The sequence below is a fragment of the Cherax quadricarinatus genome, chromosome 86, assembly GCF_038502225.1.
Source record: "Cherax quadricarinatus isolate ZL_2023a chromosome 86, ASM3850222v1, whole genome shotgun sequence".
Lineage (NCBI taxonomy): Eukaryota > Metazoa > Arthropoda > Malacostraca > Decapoda > Parastacidae > Cherax > Cherax quadricarinatus.
Genome location: NC_091377.1, coordinates 13,005,542 through 13,027,958, shown reverse-complemented (window position 1 = coordinate 13,027,958; position 22,417 = coordinate 13,005,542). Strand labels below are relative to the sequence as shown.

The following is a 22,417-nucleotide window of genomic DNA, read 5'->3' as shown; positions in this document are numbered from 1 at the left end:
CCTCTGGCCAATAGTGAAACGAAGTTTACTGGGCAAGGATATCAGTTCCATCCCGCGGCTGGAGGCTGCTCTACATGAGGCATGGAATAATATAGTGTACCTCCCCAAACTCTTTTTATACAGCCGAGGGACGTGATTAAGTGTAAAGGATGCAGCACCAAGTATTAAAACCTCAGTAAGTGTGCAAATATACATATGGACCGAAACGTCATCGTAAGCTCCTCTCTTCTATGTGCGGGTTATTTGTGTATCGTTCCAGTCACGGTATTGTGCCTTTTTTTGTTATTTTTCATGGTATGTGTTTGTGTTTTGGTATGTGTGTGGGGGAGGGGCAGCATAATACCATGACTAGCACTGTAGATTAACAGTAAAAAAAAAAAAGGCTGTATAAAATGTTTAGGCAGTTGATGGTATAAGAGATGGAAAACTACTTAGAAGTTCATTTATAACTAGTAAAAAACTGATAATACCTGAAGAGGCTGACTAAACACATGATGAAATGCTGTACAATGAGATGGGTTTGCAACACAGTAAAGGCATCAGATGTCCATGTGACCTCACATATGAGACACACCATGTCCCTACATGCCTGACGTCATAACTAACTTGTGAAAAATTATCCCAGCTTCTGGTAAGCAAATACAGTACTTCAATTGGTTGATATTGTTAACTACAGCATACTGTATGATCAAAAACTTGCTAGATGTAACATAAGAGGCTCAGATTGAAGATTTTCTTCCAGGATGATCTATAAAGCAACCCTGAGGTACCTTGTTTCTAGTTAAGCCAACAGTGGCAAAAAATTAGGCAGGATATAGATTATTTTTTAATTCTTCCTCCATGAGCCATGTGTGTGTCATAAGAGGCAACTAAAATGCTGGGAGCAAGGGGCTAGTAACCCCTTCTCCTGTACTCACCTATTTGTGGTTGCAGGGGTCGAGTCTAGCTCCTGGCCCTCATCTCTTCACTGATCACTACTAGACCCTTTCTCTCCCTGCTCCATGAGTTTTATCAAATCTCGTCTTAACGCTATGTATGATTCCTGCCTCCACTACATCACTTTCCAGACTGTTCCACTTCTTGACAACTCTATGACTGAAGAAATACTTCCTAACATCCCTTTGACTCATCTGAGTCTTCAGCTTCCAATTGTGACCACTTGTTTCTGTGTTCCATCTCTGGAAGAACCTGTCTGATATCCCTTAACCTTAGCTCCCTTAGCTCTGGGACTAGTCTTGTTGCAAACCCTTGCACTTTCTCTAATTTCTTGATGTACTTGAACAGGTGTGGGTTCCAAACTGGTGCTGCATACTCCAATATGGGCCTGATGTACACGGTGTACAGAGTCTCGAACGATTCCTTATTGAGGTATCAGAATGCTATTCTTAGGTTTGCCAGGTGCCCATACACTGCAGTAGTTATCTGGTTGATGTGTGCCTCAGGAGATATGCTCGGTATTATACTCACCCCAAGATCCTTTTCCTTGAGTGAGGTTTGCAGTCTTTGGCCACCTAGCCTATACTGTACTCTGCCTGCTGTCTTTTTTGCCCTTTCCCAATCTTCATGACTTTGTATTTGGTGGGGTTAAATTCAAGGAGCCACTTCCTGGACCAGGCTTGCAGCCTGTCCAGGTCTCTCTGTAGTCCTGTCTGATCCTCATCCAATTTATTTCTCCTCATTAACTTCATATCATCTGCAAACAGGGTCACTTCTGAGTCTATCCCTTCCATCATGTCATTCACATATACCAAAAACAGCACTGGTCATAGGACTGGTCCTTGTGGAGCCCCACCCATCACAGTCACCCACTCTGACACCTCATCATGTACCATGACTTCTTGTTGCCTCCCTGTCAGGTATTCTTTGATCCATTGCAGTGTCTTTCCTGTTATGCATGCCTGATCCTCTAGCTTTTGCACTAATCTCTTGTGAGGAACTGTGCCGAAAGCCTTCTTGCAGTCCAAGAAAATGCAATCTACCCACTCCTCTCTCTTTTGTCTTACTTTTGTTACCCTGTCATAAAGCTCCAGTAAGTTTGTGACACAAGATTTCTCTTCCCTGAAACTGTGCTGGGTGTCGTGTATATGCTTAATCCTTTCTAGGTGCTCCACCACTCCCTGATAATCTTCTCCATGACTTTGCATACTACACATGTCAGTGACACTGATTTGTAGTTTAATGCCTTATGTCTATCACCTTTCTTAAAAATTGGGACTACCTTTGCCATCTTCCACACCTCAGGTAGTTGCCCAGTTTCAATGGATATGTTAAAAAATTGTTGTTAGTGGCACACACGAATTCTCTGCTCCCTCTCCAAGGACCCATGGAGAGATGTTGTCAGCTCCCACCGTCTTTGAGGTATTTAGTTTACTTAGCAGCATTTTCACCTCCTCCTCGGTTGTGTGTATTTCGTCCAGCACTTGTTAGTGTATCCCTTTCTGGTGTACCCCACTATTCCAACTTTCTGGAGTCCTTCCTGTCTCCAGTGTAAATACTTCTTTAAATTTCATCTTGAGCTCCTCACATAATTCTCAGTTGTTTCTTGTGAATCCCCGTCCTTCTTTCTCAGCCTGATTACCTGGTCCTTGACTGTTGTCGTAGATGTTCTCCCTCCGGCTGGCACTTCATCCTCCAAGGTTGACGATCTTTGCTCATGCCAGGCTGTTGAAAAGAGATATGGGACCGCTCGGACAAGGAGCGGTTAGTTTCAAAGGTATCAGCCAACCTGGCTGCCTCCAATGCAGTGGAGTCACGATCCTGCAGAAAGACTCTAACCTCTGGTCCCACAGACTCCAGCAGGATGTCAACCAGAATAAGCTGCACGAGATCATCGAAGGTAGCAACACCACTTGCTTTATACCAACTGGTAAAAGCTTTGGTCTGCTGTCTCACAAAATCAACCAGATATTGACCAAGCTGTCGCCTGTCTAATTTAAACAACTTTCTGTACTTAGCTGGGATACATGTATATACTCCCAAAACTGTGGTCTTCACTACTTTAAATCGGAAAAATCAGTGTCATTGAACACTGACGTAATTCCTGTGCCTTACCAAACAATGCTGTGTGAACCAACAACGCCCAATGCTGTTCCAGCCACCTCAAGGCTCGAGCCTGATTTTCGAAAGCTTCGGAAAATTGTTCTGGTTCGGTCTCATTGAAGTGGGGAACAAGCTGTACTGCTTTCTGTAAACTAAAGTCATTTACAAGTTGCAAAAACTGCCTTCTTTCTTTTTCCCTATCAAACTCTTCCTTGGCAAATGCCCTCTGTTCCCTAGTCTGCTCAAGATTGATTTTCGCCAACTCAAGTGCCAATGCAGCTGATTCGCTTTCAAACAACCCTGTTGCACGGGACTAACGATTTTACTCCGTTGATGTATCATTTTCCTCCTGCGAGAACATTGGGGTTTTATTCCTGGCTCCCATAGAGGGAGGAGTCTGATGTGCCATCTCCTCTTCCCGAAGTTTGTCGGTGATCAGTGAACGCAGTTGTGCAGCTGTGAGAGTGAGTTCGTAATCAATGCCAATGGAACGAGCAATTTGCCAACAACGCTGTAGGGACAATTTTGGTAAGTTAAATAAAGTATATGCCGACACCAGACGTCTGACTCGTCTAGGTGGCATACCCCAATGTATAAGTTATTTGCTATTCACAGTATGATTGCAGAATACCCCAACATAACATGTTATTTGCAGAACACACTTAGCTATGCAGAGTACGACTACAGAATACTTGTACCCAACACGTTATTTGCAGGATATGCTTAGCTATGCACAATACAACTGCAGAATACGCACATACGCTTGCAAGGTAGATACACAATAGCAAAGCTGACTGCAAAATCTTCACACAAGATTGACCGTAGCGAAGCGAGCACACCGAACAAGCTAGTAGCGAGCTGTTGAACGATCATAGAATAGCAAGGCTGACCATAGCAAAGCAATTGACATGCAAAGTTTGTAAAGCGTTGGCAAAGCTAATGCAATGCCAAACAGCAAGCTACACAATGTTCCTGCTTCCAGCATCACCCTAGGCTCAACCCGTGCTCTACGTCCAGCTCCAGCTCCTGTACAGGCCCCCATATTACAACCCAGGAGTCCCAAAGGCCTGTTATCCTTGGTGTAAAGGGAGCAAAATAAACACAGTAGAAAAACTTTTGACTTGTATTATCCTTCACCAGTTTAGAACAGAAGTATGTACACTATATACACTATGTACAACAATAGGTATTAGTGCACTCCACGGTAAGCAAGGCAGAATAGAAGCCACTAGAGAGCAGACCATGCTTCAACCAGCTCTAGAATGGGAATGACATGGGCAGACAGGTGAGTGGTACCCACATCACCTCTGCGATTTGTCAAAACCATCTTCTCATTGGATGGAACCTGGGTACTGGTTGAACGACGGGGCCCCCATCATCAACCCTTAGTACTTGGTTCGCTGGTTGGGGGAGATAGCCTTTCAATGAGGGTGTGTACATGTGCTGAATAAAGGTTACATACTCTTTGCATGCCACACCTGCTGATGTGGCTATACAACAGCTTTGGATCAGACTTGGCTTTCGATGCTATGTCGTTTTCGGATTTTCACTGGGTCTCCCTCCTTATCTGTGCATATTAATTTCTGGCTCTTTGACTAATTTCTTTATTTTTCTGGGTCCTTTGTCTTCTATGCTTTTTCCATATTCTAGTGCACTTAGTTTTTGCCTCTCTACACCTTTGGGTGAACCAAGGACTTGTTCTCTTCTTCCCATTATTTCTGTTGCTCTTGGGAACAAACCTCTCCTCTGCCTCCTTGCATTTTGTTGCCACATAGTCCATCATTTCATTTACTGATTTTCCCACCAATTCTCTTTCCCACCGAATCTCTTGCAGGAAATTTCTCATGCCTGTGTAGTCCCCTCTTTTGTAGTTTGGCCTCTCCCATACTACTCCTGCATCCCTCTCCGCTTGTAACTCAACTAAGTATATTCAAAGCTCAGAACCACGCGATCATTAGCTCTGAGGGGCCTTTCATGTGCTATATCCTCGATGTCTGAACTACTCAAGGTGAATATGCTGGTTCATCCTCTCCTCTCTCTCTCTCTCTCTGGTAGTATCCCTAGCATGTTGATGCATGAGGTTTTCCAGTACAGTGGACCCCCGGTTAACGATTTTAATCCGTGCAAGAGGGGTAATTGTTATGCGAAATAATCGTTATGTGAATGAATTTTCCCCATAAGAAATAATGGAAATAAAATTAATCCGTGCAAGACACCCAAAAGTATGAAAAAAAAATTTTTACCACATGAAATATACATTTTCCCACACACAAAGAGAAGGATACATGCACAATAGTAGAGTAGTACATGCACAGTATATATTGTGCATGTACTAGTCTACTAAATGAATAAATGACACTTACCTTTATTGAAGATGCAGCAATGACTGATGAGACACTGTGTCCTGGGAGTGCCTTTTCCTCCTGAGTACTGTAGGTCCTGTTTGGCATTTTCTTCCAGAACAGGCCTTATCACACTGTGTATGCCACTACGATTCTTAAATCTCTCAAACCAACCTTTGCTGGCTTTAAATTCACCAATATGAGCACTAGTTCCAGGCATTTTTCCCTGTTCACCTGGGTGTTAGTCGACTTGTGTGGGTTGCATCCTGGGAGACAAGATTAAGGACCCCAATGGAAATAAGTTAGACAGTCTTCGATGACACTGACTTTTTTGGGTTATCCTGGGTGGCAAATCCTCTGGGGTTAATTGTTTCTTGGTATTCTCAATAAGCCACACCAACAACGGTGCTACAGCAGCAGCAGCAGCTGACAGTGCAGCAGCAGCAGCAGCAGCTGACAGTACAGCAGCAGCAGCAGCTGTACCACCAATAGTAGCGATGGTTGATTGGGGTTTATTATACAACCTGGCCAGCTCGGAGACATGCACTCCACTTTCATACTTATCAATGATCTTTTTCTTCATCTCTATTGTAATTCTCACCCTTATCTCTCTCTCCAGGTATTGCTGTAGGGTTGGCACTAGAAGCTTTCTTGGGGCCCATGGTCACTTATTTTCCAGAAAAAGCACCGAAAACACTGTAATAATACGAAATATTCCGATTGTATGCTTGGATGTTACCGCGGAGGCTGGCTGGTAAACAATGCCACCGGCGGAACATGTGAGCGTGGCTCAGGCCGCACATTGGACGCGTCTCGGACGAAAATCGGTAAGCGGGTTTTTAAGCGGTATGTGAGGCAAAATTTTTGCAATTAAAGTAAGCGGTATGCGAAATAATCGCTATGTGATGCCATCGTTATGCGGGGGTCCACTGTACTACCTCCATCATCTTGGCTCTCCATGTTTCTGGTCCCTCATGAGGCTCCAGGGTTTCCCAGTCAATCTCCTTGTGACTGAAATCACCCATAACTAGTAACTTTGCTCTACTCATGTGAGCTCTTCTGACCACTTCAGTTAGTGTGTCCACCATTGTTCTGTTGTTCTCTTCATATTCTTCTCTTGGCCTCCTGCTGTTTTGTGGCAGGTTGTACATTACTGCAATTACCACCTTAGGGCCTCCAGACTGAATTGTTCCTATTTTGTAGTCCCTTTCACCCATTCTGTCCATTCCTTCCATTTCCTCATCCCCACTGGTTTTTGATGAGCAGTGCAACTCCTCCTCCCTCCCTCTATCTTTCCCGTGAGTTTCGTTTCTGTGAGTGCTATGACGTCTTGGTACGTCTCCTTAACTTCTAAGTGTAAAAAGAAGAAAAATGTTTTTCTTCCTTTTCAAGTCATCCTGCCTTGGTGGGAGATAACTGATATGTTAAAAAAAAAATTATTACAATAGTTCATGGGGATGCAATAAACCTGTGAGGGATCATAAGCACATGGGGAATGGTAAGTATTCGGAGCTTAATCCAAGGGGAAAGTAGCTTCAATTCTTTGGATCAAGAATCTTTCACCAGATTCAAGGTATGTACCTTCCCTGAAGGGGTCAGGTATTAAAGTTTTCAAGTCAATTAGGAAGGTTTTCAAGTCAGGCAGGAAAGTTTTCAAGTCAGGCAGGAAAGTTTTCAAGTCAATTAAGAAAGTTTTCAAGTCAGTCAGTCAGGGAAGTTTTCAAGTCAATTAGGAAACTTTTCAAGTCAGTCAGTCAGTCAGGAAAGTTTTCAAGTCAGTCAGGAAAGAAGAAGGGACTTTGTAGTACAGTGGACCCTCGACATTCGATATTAATCCGTTCCTGAGAGCTATCGAATGTCGAAAATATCGAAAGTCGAATTAATTTTCCCCATAAGAAATAATGGAAATCAAATTAATCTGTGGAAGACACGCAAAAGTATGAAAAAAAAAATTACCACATGAAATATTAAGTTTAATGCAATAGAATAATTACAATAACAACAATAACAATAGATTAATAACAATAGAATAATTGACACTTACCTTAAATAAAGATCTGTTAGTGTTTAGAAGGGGAATCCCCTTCCATTAGGACTTGAACTGGCAGCCTCACCATGCCTTACCACACTGTGTATGCCACTACGATTCTTAAATCTTTCAAACCAACCTTTGCTGGCCTTAAATTCACTCACATCACCACTAGTTGCAGGCAATTTCTTTACCAAATCATCATGCACTCCGACACACGCACTCCACTTTTGTACTTTGCAATTATCTCTTTCTTCATTTCAATAGTCATTAGCACCTTTTTTCTCAAAGGGTTGGCACTAGAAGCTTTCTTGGCCCATGGTTACTTATTTTGCAGAAACAAGCACCGAAAACAGTGATAAAATGGATAATATGGAATGTACCGAATGTATCCTTAGATGCGCACTCACTGGCTGGCTTGTAAACACTAGCACACACGGTGCAGTTCAGGCCACACGTGGACATGTCTCGTACGAATCGTATCGAATGTCGGGTTTTCCATCGAATGTTGAGGCAAAATTTTTGCGTTAAAATGCATCGAATGTCGGATTTATCGAATGTCGATGCCTTCGAATGTCGGGGGTCCTCTGTACTTTCCTTTTTATTTCAGATTTCATTACCAACTTTAACCCTTTGAGGGTTTTCGTCATACTAGTACGTCTTACGCGTAGGGGTTTTTGACGTACTAGTACTCATAAATTCTAGCGGCCTCAAATCTAGTGGGAGAAAGCTGGTAGGCCTTCATATGAAAGAATGGGTCTGTGTGGTCAGTGTGCACAGTCTAAAAAAAATCCTGCAGCACACAGTGCATAATGAGAAAAAAAAAACTTTGACCATTTTTTTTTAATAAATCAGCGACTTTGCAGTGTATTTTCGTATGGAATTTATTGTTGCATTCTAGTTTTCTTGGTCTCATTTTATAGAATGGAAGACATATTACAGTAATTGAGATGATTTTGACTGATTTTACAAAGAAAGGTGCCTTGAAATTGAGCTCAAAGTAGCAGAAATGTTCGATTTTTACCAAACTTCAAAAGTAAACAAATCGTGCCAAGCGTGCAATACACGTCAACTGGTGAGTCTAATATTCTTTCACAAGTGCACCAATAATATTTATACCATTTTTACACTAATGCAGTAGTCTGCATAACAGTAAATCTTATATTTTTTGTGAAAATAAAAATTCAAAGTGGAAAGCAAAAGAATATAAGAGGGGCCTTGAGACGTGACTAATGACTAGAGGAAATGTCATTTTAGTGCCAGGAATGTCTTTCTTGTTTATTCTGGACCCTATTCGGAAATTGGCATCTTTTGAAATTTGTGTGAAATTGGCAAAATTGCTAAATTCTGACCACTGTACTGGATAGTTGAATTTCATAAATGAGTGGTTTCTTGCACCCATTCGATAGAAAAAATGGAGTTCTAGCGAAATATTCATGTTTTTTGTCGACTAGTACAGTGAAATTGGCCGAAAATGGGGCTCAAAGTGGGCAAAATCGCCGATGCGTAAACATCGCCGAGACCGCTAACTTTGCGAGAGCATAATTCCGTAAGTTTTCTATCAAATTTCAAACTTTTGGTGTCTTTATGATCGGGAAAAGATTCTCTATCTTTTCATAAGAGAAAATAATTTTTTTTTTTTAAATTTGGCCGACCCTGAGAACGAGTTTCGGAGAGGGCCTGTCGACCCTCAAAGGGTTAAATCTTCCTTCACATCTCTCTTTCCATAGTATTAAATAAGAATATAACCAATAACATCCCCAGTAGAGTATTTACATTACATTCAACATCCTCATCTCTCCTTCAGAAGGCAGGATTATATCCCCTCCAGGATTTAAGTCTGTTTTCCCTGAATCCCTTTGTATTACCTTGTCCACACTTCAACAGCACGTTCAGTAATGATTAGTACCTGCCTCCATTACCTTGTGTGTAACATGCTCACACAAGCCTGCTGGATGCTCAAGCCCTTAACCCTTTCAGGGTTTCCGACATACTAGTACGGCTTACGCGCCAGGGTTATTGACATACAGTGGACCCCCGCATAACGATCACCTTCGAATGCGACCAATTATGTAAGTGTATTTATGTAAGTGCGTTTGTACGTGTATGTTTGGGGGTCTGAAATGGACTAATCTACTTCACAATATTCCTTATGGGAACAAATTCGGTCAGTACTGGTACCTGAACATACTTCTGGAGTGAAAAAATATCGTTAACCGGGGGTCCACTGTACTAGTACGCGTAAATTCTAGCGCCTCCAAATCTAGCGAGAGAAAGCTGGTAGGCCTACATATGAAAAAATGGGTCTATGTGGTCAGTGTGCACAGTATAAAAAAAATCCTGCAGCACACAGTGCATAATGGGAAAAAAAAAAAGAACTCTGACCATGTTTTTGGTTTAAAACAGCGACTTTGCAGTGTATTTTCGTATGCTATTTATGGTTGTATTCTAGTTTTCCTGATCTCATTTTATAGAATGGAATACGTATTACAGAAATAGAGATGATTTTGATTGGTTTCACAATGAAAAGTACCTTGAAATTGAGCCCAAAATAGCAGAAATGTTCGATTTTTACCAAAGATCAAAAGTAAACAAATCATGGCAAGCGTCCAATACATGTCAACTGGTGAGTCTAATATTCTTTCACAAGTGCACTGATATTATTTATGCCATTTCTACACTAATACAGTAGTCTGCATAACAGTAAATCTTCTATTTTTTGTGAGAAAAAAATTCAAAGTGGAAAGCAAAAGAGATGTAAAAGGGGCCTAGGGATGTGACTAATGAACAGAGAAAATGTTATTTTAGTGCCAGGAATGTCTGTCTTGTTTATTCGGGACCCTATTTAGAAATTGGCATCTTAGAAATTTGTGTGAAATTGGCAAAATTGCCAATTTCTGACCACTATATTGGATAGCTGAAATCGGTAAATAGGTGGTTTCTTGTACTCATTCAATAGAGAAAATGGAGTTCTAGCGAACAGTTATGAATTCTGTTGACTAGTACACTGGAATTGTCCAAAAATAGGGCTCCAAATGGGCGAAATCGCTGATGCGTAAACATCGTCGAGACCGCTAACTTCGCGAGAGCATAACTCCGTAAGTTTTCCATCAAATTTCATACTTTTAGTGTTATTGTGATCGGGAAAAGATTATCATTTCATGAGAAAAAATAATTTTTCTTTCCAAAAAATTTTCGACCCTGAGAACGAGTTTAGGAGAGGGCCTCTCGACCCTGAAAGGGTTAAAACTCAAAACCGCCTTTACGCCCCCTTCTACCTCCACCCATTCCTGGGATGACCCCTGCCCCTCCTACCTTTCACCCCAGATTTATATACCCCTCTTCATAATCCTATCTTTTGCCATCCTCTCTACATTATTATTATATTATTATTATTTTTATTATTATTATCACACTGGCCGATTCCCACCAAGGCAGGGTGGCCCGAAAAAGAAAAAATTTCACCATCATTCACTCCATCACTGTCTTGCCAGAAGGGTGCTTTACACTACAGTTTTTAAACTGCAACATTAACACCCCTCCTTCAGAGTGCAGGCACTGTACTTCCCATCTCCAGGACTCAAGTCCGGCCTGCCGGTTTCCCTGAATCCCTTCATAAATGTTACTTTGCTCACACTCCAACAGCACGTCAAGTATTAAAAACCATTTGTCTCCATTCACTCCTATCAAACACGCTCACGCATGCCTGCTGGAAGTCCAAGCCCCTCGCACACAAAACCTCCTTTACCCCCTCCCTCCAACCCTTCCTAGGCCGACCCCTACCCCGCCTTCCTTCCACTACAGACTGATACACTCTTGAAGTCATTCTGTTTCGCTCCATTCTCTCTACATGTCCGAACCACCTCAACAACCCTTCCTCAGCCCTCTGGACAACAGTTTTGGTAATCCCGCACCTCCTCCTAACTTCCAAACTACGAATTCTCTGCATTATATTCACACCACACATTGCCCTCAGACATGACATCTCCACTGCCTCCAGCCTTCTCCTCGCTGCAACATTCATCACCCACGCTTCACACCCATATAAGAGCGTTGGTAAAACTATACTCTCATACATTCCTCTCTTTGCCTCCAAGGACAAAGTTCTTTGTCTCCACAGACTCCTAAGTGCACCACTCACTCTTTTTCCCTCATCAATTCTATGATTCACCTCATCTTTCATAGACCCATCCGCTGACACGTCCACTCCCAAATATCTGAATACGTTCACCTCCTCCATACTCTCTCCCTCCAATCTGATATTCAATCTTTCATCACCTAATCTTTTTGTTATCCTCATAACCTTACTCTTTCCTGTATTCACCTTTAATTTTCTTCTTTTGCACACCCTACCAAATTCATCCACCAATCTCTGCAACTTCTCTTCAGAATCTCCCAAGAGCACAGTGTCATCAGCAAAGAGCAGCTGTGACAACTCCCATTTTGTGTGTGATTCTTTATCTTTTAACTCCACGCCTCTTGCCAAGACCCTCGCATTTACTTCTCTTACAACCCCATCTATAAATATATTAAACAACCACGGTGACATCACACATCCTTGTCTAAGGCCTACCTTTACTGGGAAAAAATTTCCCTCTTTCCTACATACTCTAACTTGAGCCTCACTATCCTCGTAAAAACTCTTCACTGCTTTCAGTAACCTACCTCCTACACCATACACTTGCAACATCTGCCACATTGCCCCCCTATCCACCCTGTCATACGCCTTTTCCAAATCCATAAATGCCACAAAGACCTCTTTAGCCTTATCTAAATACTGTTCACTTATATGTTTCACTGTAAACACCTGGTCCACACACCCCCTACCTTTCCTAAAGCCTCCTTGTTCATCTGCTATCCTATTCTCCGTCTTACTCTTAATTCTTTCAATTATAACTCTACCATACACCTTACCAGGTACACTCAACAGACTTATCCCCCTATAATTTTTGCACTCTCTTTTATCCCCTTTGCCTTTATACAAAGGAACTATGCATGCTCTCTGCCAATCCCTAGGTACCTTACCCTCTTCCATACATTTATTAAATAATTGCACCAACCACTCCAAAACTATATCCCCACCTGCTTTTAACATTTCTATCTTTATCCCATCAATCCCGGCTGCCTTACCCCCTTTCATTTTACCTACTGCCTCACGAACTTCCCCCACACTCACAACTGGCTCTTCCTCACTCCTACAAGATGTTATTCCTCCTTGCCCTATACACGAAATCACAGCTTCCCTATCTTCATCAACATTTAACAATTCCTCAAAATATTCCCTCCATCTTCCCAATACCTCTAACTCTCCATTTAATAACTCTCCTCTCCTATTTTTAACTGACAAATCCATTTGTTCTCTAGGCTTTCTTAACTTGTTAATCTCACTCCAAAACTTTTTCTTATTTTCAACAAAATTTGTTGATAACATCTCACCCACTCTCTCATTTGCTCTCTTTTTACATTGCTTCACCACTCTCTTAACTTCTCTCTTTTTCTCCATATACTCTTCCCTCCTTGCATCACTTCTACTTTGTAAAAACTTCTCATATGCTAACTTTTTCTCCCTTACTACTCTCTTTACATCATCATTCCACCAATCGCTCCTCTTCCCTCCTGCACCCACTTTCCTGTAACCACAAACTTCTGCTGAACACTCTAACACTACATTTTTAAACCTAGCCCATACCTCTTCGACCCCATTGCCTATGCTCTCATTAGCCCATCTATCCTCCAATAGCTGTTTATATCTTACCCTAACTGCCTCCTCTTTTAGTTTATAAACCTTCACCTCTCTCTTCCCTGATGCTTCTATTCTCCTTGTATCCCATCTACCTTTTACTCTCAGTGTAGCTACAACTAGAAAGTGATCTGATATATCTGTGGCCCCTCTATAAACATGTACATCCTGAAGTCTACTCAACAGTCTTTTATCTACCAATACATAATCCAACAAACTACTGTCATTTCGCCCTACATCATATCGTGTATACTTACTTATCCTCTTTTTCTTAAAATATGTATTACCTATAACTAAACCCCTTTCTATACAAAGTTCAATCAAAGGGCTCCCATTATCATTTACACCTGGCACCCCAAACTTACCTACCACACCCTCTCTAAAGGTTTCTCCTACTTTAGCATTCAGGTCCCCTACCACAATTATTATTATTATAATTATTATTTTCTATAAAAATCTAGTACAACTAATAACAATATTAATTAAAGAACACAAAGGCACAATACAGTGTCTGGAACAATACACAATATTAACTGATGTTATAAATATTTGATAATGCCAAAAACAAAGCAAAAATATGAACTCTACATAACACAGTAACTTACCAGGTATATATGTGAATGGGACTTCCCTCATGCATGGTCTCCCACTGGTGAATTCTAAACAGTATACCTGAAATAAAGAGTGCAAAAAAGTGATGAGTAATTATAAGTACGTATCCTAGCCATATCTGTTAATGAGTCCAGATAACATAACTCCAGTTGCCTGGTTATAATAATAATAATAATAATAATAATAATAATAATAATAATAATAATAATAATAATAATACAATAATAATTATTTCTACAAGTACTTGATACAACTTATACAGATCATAGCTGACATTAATGACATACTACATACAAAGCCCCTGGCTATGCAGAGCATTCTGGGCACATTAGGTTAATTTTGTCCCCAGGATGCAACCCTCACCTGTTGGTGCTAACACCAAGGTACCTACTTACTGCTAGGTGAATAGGGACAGCAAGTGACTTACAAATACAAATACATTCAGTGGTCTTGAGTTAATAGGGATTATTTGAGTAGTTTCAAACTGGTCGAATGATTACAGGCATAGTATAGAGTTGGTTTAGTTAAGTTTGGGAGATAAGATTATTTTTAATTATAGCCCTAAATGGAGACATGCTCCATGAATAAAAATATTTCCAATTCAATCTAAGGCTAAAAACAGCAGACACTTCTGAATTTATAAAAGCCTCATTTTGAAACAATTTAAAATTAAAATATTAAAATTATATACAATACACAATATCAAGGCTATAATAGAGTAGAGGCTATATAGAGTAGACTTATAAATATGACAAGAAAAGTATACTGAAAATTAAAACATTACTAAATAAGACTAATTCATTATACTCTTACCTTTCGTTGGAGAGAAGCCACAAGAATTTTAGTGAATCCTTTAGCATCCGTAAGAGGTGTGAGAGTATATATGTTTCCTTGTGACGGAAGACTGCTTGGAAGAAAAATTAAATGTGCATATTACAGCATATATCCTGCATATATAATTCTGCTCTCTGAACTGTACCTTTCATATTACTATACTGACCTCTAATTTCTCCAAGCCATTTTTTTTTTTTTGCATAATACTCACACAACACATCTATTCTGAAGAGAAGTTGTAGAGGTTGGTGGATGAGTTTGGTAGGGTACCTGGAGTTTACCTGGAGAGGGTTTCAGGGGTCAAGGCCCCCACAGCCTGGTCTGAGACCAGGCATCATGGTGGATCAGGGTCTGATCAACCAGGCTGTTACTGCTGGCTGCATGTAAGCTGGCGTAAAACCACAGTCCAGTTGGTCGGGTACTGACTTTAGGTGCCTGTCAAGTGCCTTATTGAAGACAGCCAGGGGTCTATTGGTAATCCCCCTTATGTATGCTGGGAGGCAACTGAACAGTCTTGGGCCCCGGACACTTATTGTGTTGTCTCTCAGTATACTTGTGGTGCCCCTGCTTTTCATCGGGGGAATGTTGTATCTCCTGCCGAGTCTTTTGCTTTCATAGGGAGTGATTTTCGTGTGCAGGTTTGGTACCAATCCCTCCAGGACCTTCCAAGTATATTATCATGTATCTCACCTGCGTTCCAGAGAATACAGATCAATAACCTTCAACCGTTCCAAATAATTTAGGTGCCTTATCATACTTATGTGTGCCGTGAAAGTTCTTTGTACACTCTCCAGGTCTGCAATGTCGCCAGCCTTGAAGGGGGCCGTTAGTGTACAGCAGTATTCCAGCCTAGAGAGCACAGGCAATTTGAAGAGAATCATCATGGGCTTGGCATCCCTAGTTTTGAAGGTTCTCATTATCCATCCTATCATTTTCCTAGTGGATGAGGTAGAAATATTGTTGTGGTCTTTGAAGGCAAGATCCTCTGACATTATCACTCCCAGGTCCTTCACATTACTTTTCCGCTCTATTGTATGGTTAAAATTTGTCGCATACCCTGACACATTTTTAATTTCTTCAAGTTTTCCATATCTGAGTAGTTGAAATTTCTCCTCGTTGAACTTCATATTGTTTTGAGTGGCCCATTCGAAGATTTGGTTGATGTCCGCTTGAAGTCTCGCGGTGTCTTTGATGGAGGTCACTGCCATGGTAATCCAGGTGTCATCCGCAAAGGAAGACACGGAACTATGGCTGACATCTCTGTCTATGTCAGAAATGAGGATGAGGAATAGAATGGGAGCGAGTACTGTGCCTTGTGGAACAGAGCTTTTTACCATGGCTGCTGGGACTTTACTCTGTTTACTATTACTCTTTGTGTTCTATTTGTCAGGAAGTTGTAGATCCATCTACCAACTTTTCCCATTATTCCTTTACCACTCATTTTGTGTGCTATTACACCATGGTCACACTTGTCGAAAGCTTTTGCAAAGTCTGTGTATACTACATCTGTATTTTGTTTATCCTCTACAGCATCCAGGACCTTGTCATAGTCGTCCAGTAACTAAGGACAGGCAGGAGTGACCTGCTCTAAACCCGTGTTGCCCTGGGTTGTGTAACTGATGGGAATCTAGGTGGTTGGTGATCTTGCTTTTTAGGACCCTCTCAAAAATTTTTATGATATGGGATGTTAGTGCTATCGGTCTGTAGTTCTTTGCAACTGCTTTACTGCCACCTCTGTGGAGTGGGACTATGTCTGTTGTTTTTAGTGTGTGTGGGATGACTCCTGTGTCCATGCTTCCTCTCCATAAAATGCTGAAGGCACGCGATAGGGGCTTCTTGCAATTCTTGATGAACACGGAGTTCCATGAGTCTTTGCCTGGGGCAGAGTGCATGGGCAAGTCATTAATTGCCTCTTCAAAGTCTTGTGGAGTTAGAATAAAATCCGAGATTTTTGAGATGACCAAATTTTGGGTTTCATTCATAAAGAATTCATTTGGATTGTTGACCTTTAGTCTGGGCAGTGGCTTGCTGAACACTGAGTCATATTGGGACTTTAGTATCTCACTCATTTCTTGGCTGTCATCTGTGTATGTCCCATCTTGCCTAAAGTGAATACAGTGGACCCCCACTTAACGATCACCTCCCAATGCGACCAATTATGTAAGTGTATTTATGTAAGTGCGTTTGTATGTGTATGTTTGGGGGTCTGAAATGGACTAATCTACTTCACAATATTCCTTATGGGAACAAATTCAGTCAGTACTCGCACCTGAACATACTTCTGGAATGAAAAAATATCGTTAACCAGGGGTCCACTGTATAGGAAAGAGTAAGGTGATGAAGTTAACAAAAAAATTAGGTGACGAAAGACTGGATATCAATTGGAGGGAGAGAGTATGGAGGAGGTGAATGTATTCAGATACAGTAGAACCCTGGTTTTCATCTTTAATCCATTCCAGAAGGTCGGCCAAAAACCGACTTGTATGAAAACTGACATAACATTTCCCATAAGAAATAATGTAAATCCAATTAATCCGTTCCAGACATCCAAAAATATTAACAAAAAATACATATTATAGAGAATAACTATAGTTTTACATACAGAAAAAATAAGATATAAATATAAATGACTAATGAAATGGATAAATGAACATTTAACATCACTTTTACCTTTATTGAAGACTCTTGTTGGTGTACTGAAGACGGCAAGGAGGGGAGAGGGAGGAGAGAGTATTATTTGGAAGGGGAATCCCCCTCCATAAGGACGTCAGGTATCAAAGCCCTAACCAAGGTTACTTCCTTATTTATATTTTACTGGCTCTAGGACCAGTTTGAGAGTCACTGGACCCGTGTCGCACAAAAAATCTGTCCAGAGAAGCCTGTTTCTGGTGTCTCTTTAAGATTTGCCTAAAATAAGACATGGCACTGTCATTGAACATGTTGCTGACACAGCTTGCAACAGCTTTGTTAGGGTGATATTTCTCCACAAAACTTTGCACCTCGCTCCACTTTGCACAAATGTCCTTTACTGCTGAAGGCTGCACATTCTTCCCTCTCTATTCCTCCTCCTCTGTAGCAATTTCCTCAGCTAAGGTTTGTTGCTGTTCCAGATGAAGGTCTTGCAGCTCTTCGGTGATTAGCTCTTCCCTGTGGTCATTCACCAACTCTTCCACATTCTGGCCACTCACCTCCTACCCCATGGACTTCCCCAAAGACACAATAGATTCCACAACAGGCATAGGGTCATCAGGGTCAGCCTCAAACCCTTTGAAATCCTTCTGGAGGACACATTCTAGCCCCAATTTTCTCCAAGAAGAGTTACTCATCCTGGAAGTCACTCCCTTCCAAGCCTTATTTATAAGGCTTATGCAATTGAGGATATTGAAGTGATTCCTCTAGAACTTTCTTAGGGTAATTCAGTATCCTAGGTCACTTCAAAGCACCTCTGAAACATTACTTTGGTGTAGAAATTTCAAAGTTTGAAATGACCTTCTGGTCCATGGGCTGGATGAGAGGAGTGGTATTAGGGGGCAAGAACTTCACTGTGATGAAACTAAACTCCCCCAACAATTGGTCTTCTAAGTCTGGAGGAGGAGGAGGAGCATTGTCCATTACCAGGAGGCACTTAAGTGGCAATTAATTTTCCAGGAGGTATTTCTTCACACTTGGGCCAAACACTTCATTGACCCACTCAATGAAAATTTGCCTCATGACCCATGCCTTATTGTTAGCCTTCCACATCATACACAATTTACTCTTGATGATGATGTTTTTCTTGAACACTCGGGGATTTTCAGAGTGATACACCAGTAAAGGCTTCACTTTGAAATCCCCACTAGCATTACCACAGAACAAGAGTTAGCCTATCCTTCATAGGCTTGTGTCCTGGCAGTGCCTTTTCTTCCTGCGTGATGTAGGTCCTATTTGGCATTTTCTTCCAAACGAGGCCTGTTTCAGCACAACTGAAGACTTATTGGGTGAGGAATCCTTCAGCCTCTATGTACTCCTTGAATTCATCAATGAGTTCTTCGGCCCCATGTTTGTCCAAACTTGCAGCCTTACCATGCATTACCACACTGTGTATGCCACTTTGCTTCTTGAATCTGTCAAACAAGCCTTTGCTGGCCTTGAATTCACTAACAGCAGTACTAGTACCAGACATTTTCTTCACAAGATCTGCATGCAACTGCCTTGCCTTTTCGCAAATTATCACCTCCACGACACTATCTCCCGCTAACTATTTCTGGTTGATCCACGCCAACAACTTCTCAATATCTTTGATTGTTTGCGATCTGTTTCGTTAGCACATCTACCCCTTTTGCAACATCAGCTTCCTTGATTTCTTTTTTCTTTGCCAGGATGGAACTGATCGTTGATTTGGCCTTCCCATACATCCTGGTGAGCTTGGCCACACGTATACCACTTTTGTATTTTTCTACGAGTTCTTTCTTGAACTCTATCGTGTTTCTCACCTTCTTTACCAAAGGGCTGGCACTTGGGACTTTTTTTGGCCCCCTGGTGGCATATTTAGCAGTCGCAAGCACAAAAAACAATGGATTATTACGAAATGTTTCAGATGCACGCACGGAGTAATGCTCACTGAACGAGTAACAAAGACAGACTGAGTCATGAACGTATGAGCGGCCGTGTCCCACAGGCAGGCGGATGCGTCTGGTATGGACGATTTCTGAGCGGATGTACAAAAACAGGGTTGATCTGGTTGATCAGGCTCTGATCCACCAGGAGGCCTGGTCACAGACCGGGCCGCGGGGGCGTTGACCCCCGGAACTCTCTCCAGGTAAACTCCAGGTAAAGTGGTTGAAAACTGAACTGTATGATAACCGGACTGGATGAAAACCGGGCTTCCACTGCATTTAAGAATGGACATGTCAGCAGATGGGTCTATGAAAGATGAGGTGTATCACAGAAGAATGAGGGGGAAAAGGTGAGTGGTGCACTTAGGAGTCTGTAGAGACAAAGAACTTTGTCCATGGAAGCAAAGAGAGGAATGTATGAGAGTATAGCTATACCAACACTCTTATATGGGTGTGAAACATGGGTGGTGAATGTTGCAACAAGGAGAAGGCAAGAGGCAGTAATGTCATGTCTGAGAGCAATGTGTGGTGTGAATATAATGCAGAGAATTCATAGTTTGGAAATTAGGAGGAGGTGCAAGATTACCAAAACTATTATCCAGAGGGCTGAGGAGGAGTTGTTGAGGTGATTTGGATATGCAGAGAGAATGGAACAAAATAGAATGACTTCGAGAGTGTATAAATCTGTAGTGGAGGGAAGGTGGGGTAGGGGTCTGCCTAGGAAAGGTTGGAGGGAGGGGGTAAAGGAGGTTTGGGGGTAAAGGAGGGGTTTGGACTTCCAGCAAGCATGCATGAGCGTGTTGGATAGGAGTGAATGGAGACAAATAGTTTTTAGGACTTGACGTGCTGTTGGAGTGTAGGCAAAGTAACATTTATGAAGGGATTCAGGGAGACCGACAGGCTGGACTTGAGTCCTTGAGATGGGAAGTACAGTGTCTGCACTCTGAAGGAGGGGTGTTAATGTTGCAGTTTTATCACTGTAGTGTAGGCGCACCTCTGGCAAGACAGTGATGGAGTGAATGATGGTGAAAGTTTTTCTTTTTCAGGCCACCCTGCCTTGGTGGGAGACGGCAATGTATTAATAAAAAAAACGTATTATTATAAATGACAACCTTGTGAAAATCCTGAGTAAAGAACAGAGTGCCACTTGAAAGAGTGCATTCTATTCCCACCTATTACTGGACTCTCCAGCTTCTGATGAGGATTTCAATCAAGGATTAAAAGGCCTCATGGTAAATTTCAACCTTCTCATGGGATATTTGCATCCATTTCAGATTTTACTGTATCCTACATAAAATGCACAGAAAAACTAATTTCACAAAGAGAGAATATACTAAAAAACTGCATTGTGTAAAAATGGAAACCTTGTACTTGAAGGAAATATTAACACATACCTGAAAAAGTGAGCATCAATAAAGTTCAAATAGTTTTGGCTGTTGTTTCCTGAAAACTCCTTTGCCATCACTGCCACTAAGTTTTGGACCTTATCACATGGAATCTGAAATGTCAATTCTTCTGTTACCAAACTTACAATAATGTAACATACAAAGTATTACAGTACACAAATAGCCCATACATAAGAGAATGATGACATTTTGGCCAGACCTGGACCATTAGCTAGTCACACCATTAACTAGTCACAGATAACACACTGTCACTATTGACTACCCACTGATGTTACTGGGAATCATGCAAGTCAAACTTAGTTCTTAAAACAAACCATGGAACAGGTGGGGTATGAGCCCATGGTGAGCGAGTCTTAAAATTCCGGGCCAGCCATAGCTTACTTGCCATAAGTTCAAACCCCACGATCTGCTTGCAATCACATTAATTACACTTTCTTGAGTTAGTGATTAACAGTGGCAGGTAATTAAGTAAAACACACAAGTGGGTATTAAGACATGACTGTGATTCTTAAATGATCTATGGCAGGTAATATGACGATTTCCAGTGCTGTCAAATTTGTTACCGTACCTTTTCATTTATGTTGCAAGAGTACTAAGACTTTGTCAGTCCAGACTGGAAAGAAGCTCCTAGTGGGTGTTAGTAAGTAAGTCAGTCGGTCTATTTATGTACAGATACACATAAATAGTTACACAAATTATACATAGTAACATGTTTGTAGATTACCTAGGATAACCCAAAACAAGTCAGACAAAAGTGACTTATTTCTATTAGGGTCCTTATAACAACTTATTATTGAATCTTTAAAAGTTAAAATAGGTAAGTAACTCAACTATGTGAAAAGCAGTTACAATAAAAGGAGATATACTAGGATTAAGGTAAACTGAGTTATTTACATATACATTAAAAAGAGAATCAGATCACAGTAATAGGTACATGTATGTTAGCTTTACAAGAAATCACTCTCATCCCTTTCTGTAGCTACATTCATCAGACACCTTTTGGCACTCTTCTTGAACTGGTTCACGCTATGACTGGCTTTGACATGTGCAGGTAGTCTGTTCCATTCCTTTATTACTGTACAATAAAAGGTGTTTGAAGCCTGGCCACTGACTGTGGGTACTACAAAGTTGTGTTCTCTCCCCCTAGTACTATGATTGCTTTGGTTCCCAACCTTGACAAAATTGACAGCAAGATATTCTGGACACTGTTTGTGATCAATTTTATAAACGTGATTTAACTTCACTTGTTTTACTCTGTCTTCAACATTCAGCATATACAGTTGTAATTCATCCTGGCCTACATGTTCTCTTGGTCCAAGGTCCAGGATGAATCTTACCATTTTGTTCTGGGTGATTTGCAGTTTATCTTTCAGTTATTTTGTCAAGGCAGAGTACCATGAAGATCAAGCGTAGTCCATATAACAGTGTATAAGAGGTAGACATAGTGTCCTGCGAGCCTCAGTAGGTAGACACTGTGCTTGTCTGTACAAGAACTTCTGTCTGACATTCACTTTCTTTACTACACTGTTCCCTATCAGTTCTCCTGACATGCATGGGTCAGAGGGGATTCCCAGATATTTTACTTAGGAAACTGAAGTAATGGGCTCCCCATTACACTGGACATTAAAACTATTTACCCTTCTCAGTTTATGTTTGGTGCACAAAGTACGGCTTCTGTTTCCCCGAGGTGTCTACCAACCACTTGCTGCAGGACTCTAGTTCTAGTGATAGTACATTAGCTCTATCTTGTGGGTCTTTACCTCATACTAACTGAGCACTGACATTTACATTAGTGTCCTGATTAATATATATCATATCTT

At 41.2% G+C, this 22,417-nt stretch overlaps 1 protein-coding gene across 12 annotated transcripts in view; it reads right to left on the bottom strand.

The window, feature by feature from the left end:
- The window catches only part of LOC128702953 (KICSTOR complex protein kaptin), a 112,450-nt gene that overhangs the window by 63,478 nt on the left and 26,555 nt on the right, over window positions 1–22,417 (bottom strand). For 4 of the 12 annotated variants that reach the window (XM_053797433.2, XM_053797441.2, XM_053797437.1 and 1 more), the window contains exons 2-4: window positions 20,586–20,689; window positions 14,576–14,669; window positions 13,756–13,822 (exon numbers count right to left, since the gene is read on the bottom strand). In XM_053797433.2, the coding sequence (XP_053653408.1) occupies window positions 13,756–13,822; window positions 14,576–14,669; window positions 20,586–20,689 (265 nt within the window). Of the gene's footprint in view, window positions 1–13,755; window positions 13,823–14,575; window positions 14,670–20,585; window positions 20,690–21,934; window positions 22,052–22,234; window positions 22,347–22,417 lie in introns of those variants that run through there. The other 8 variants (XM_053797434.2, XM_053797445.2, XM_053797442.1 and 5 more) reach the window with 5 other exon arrangements.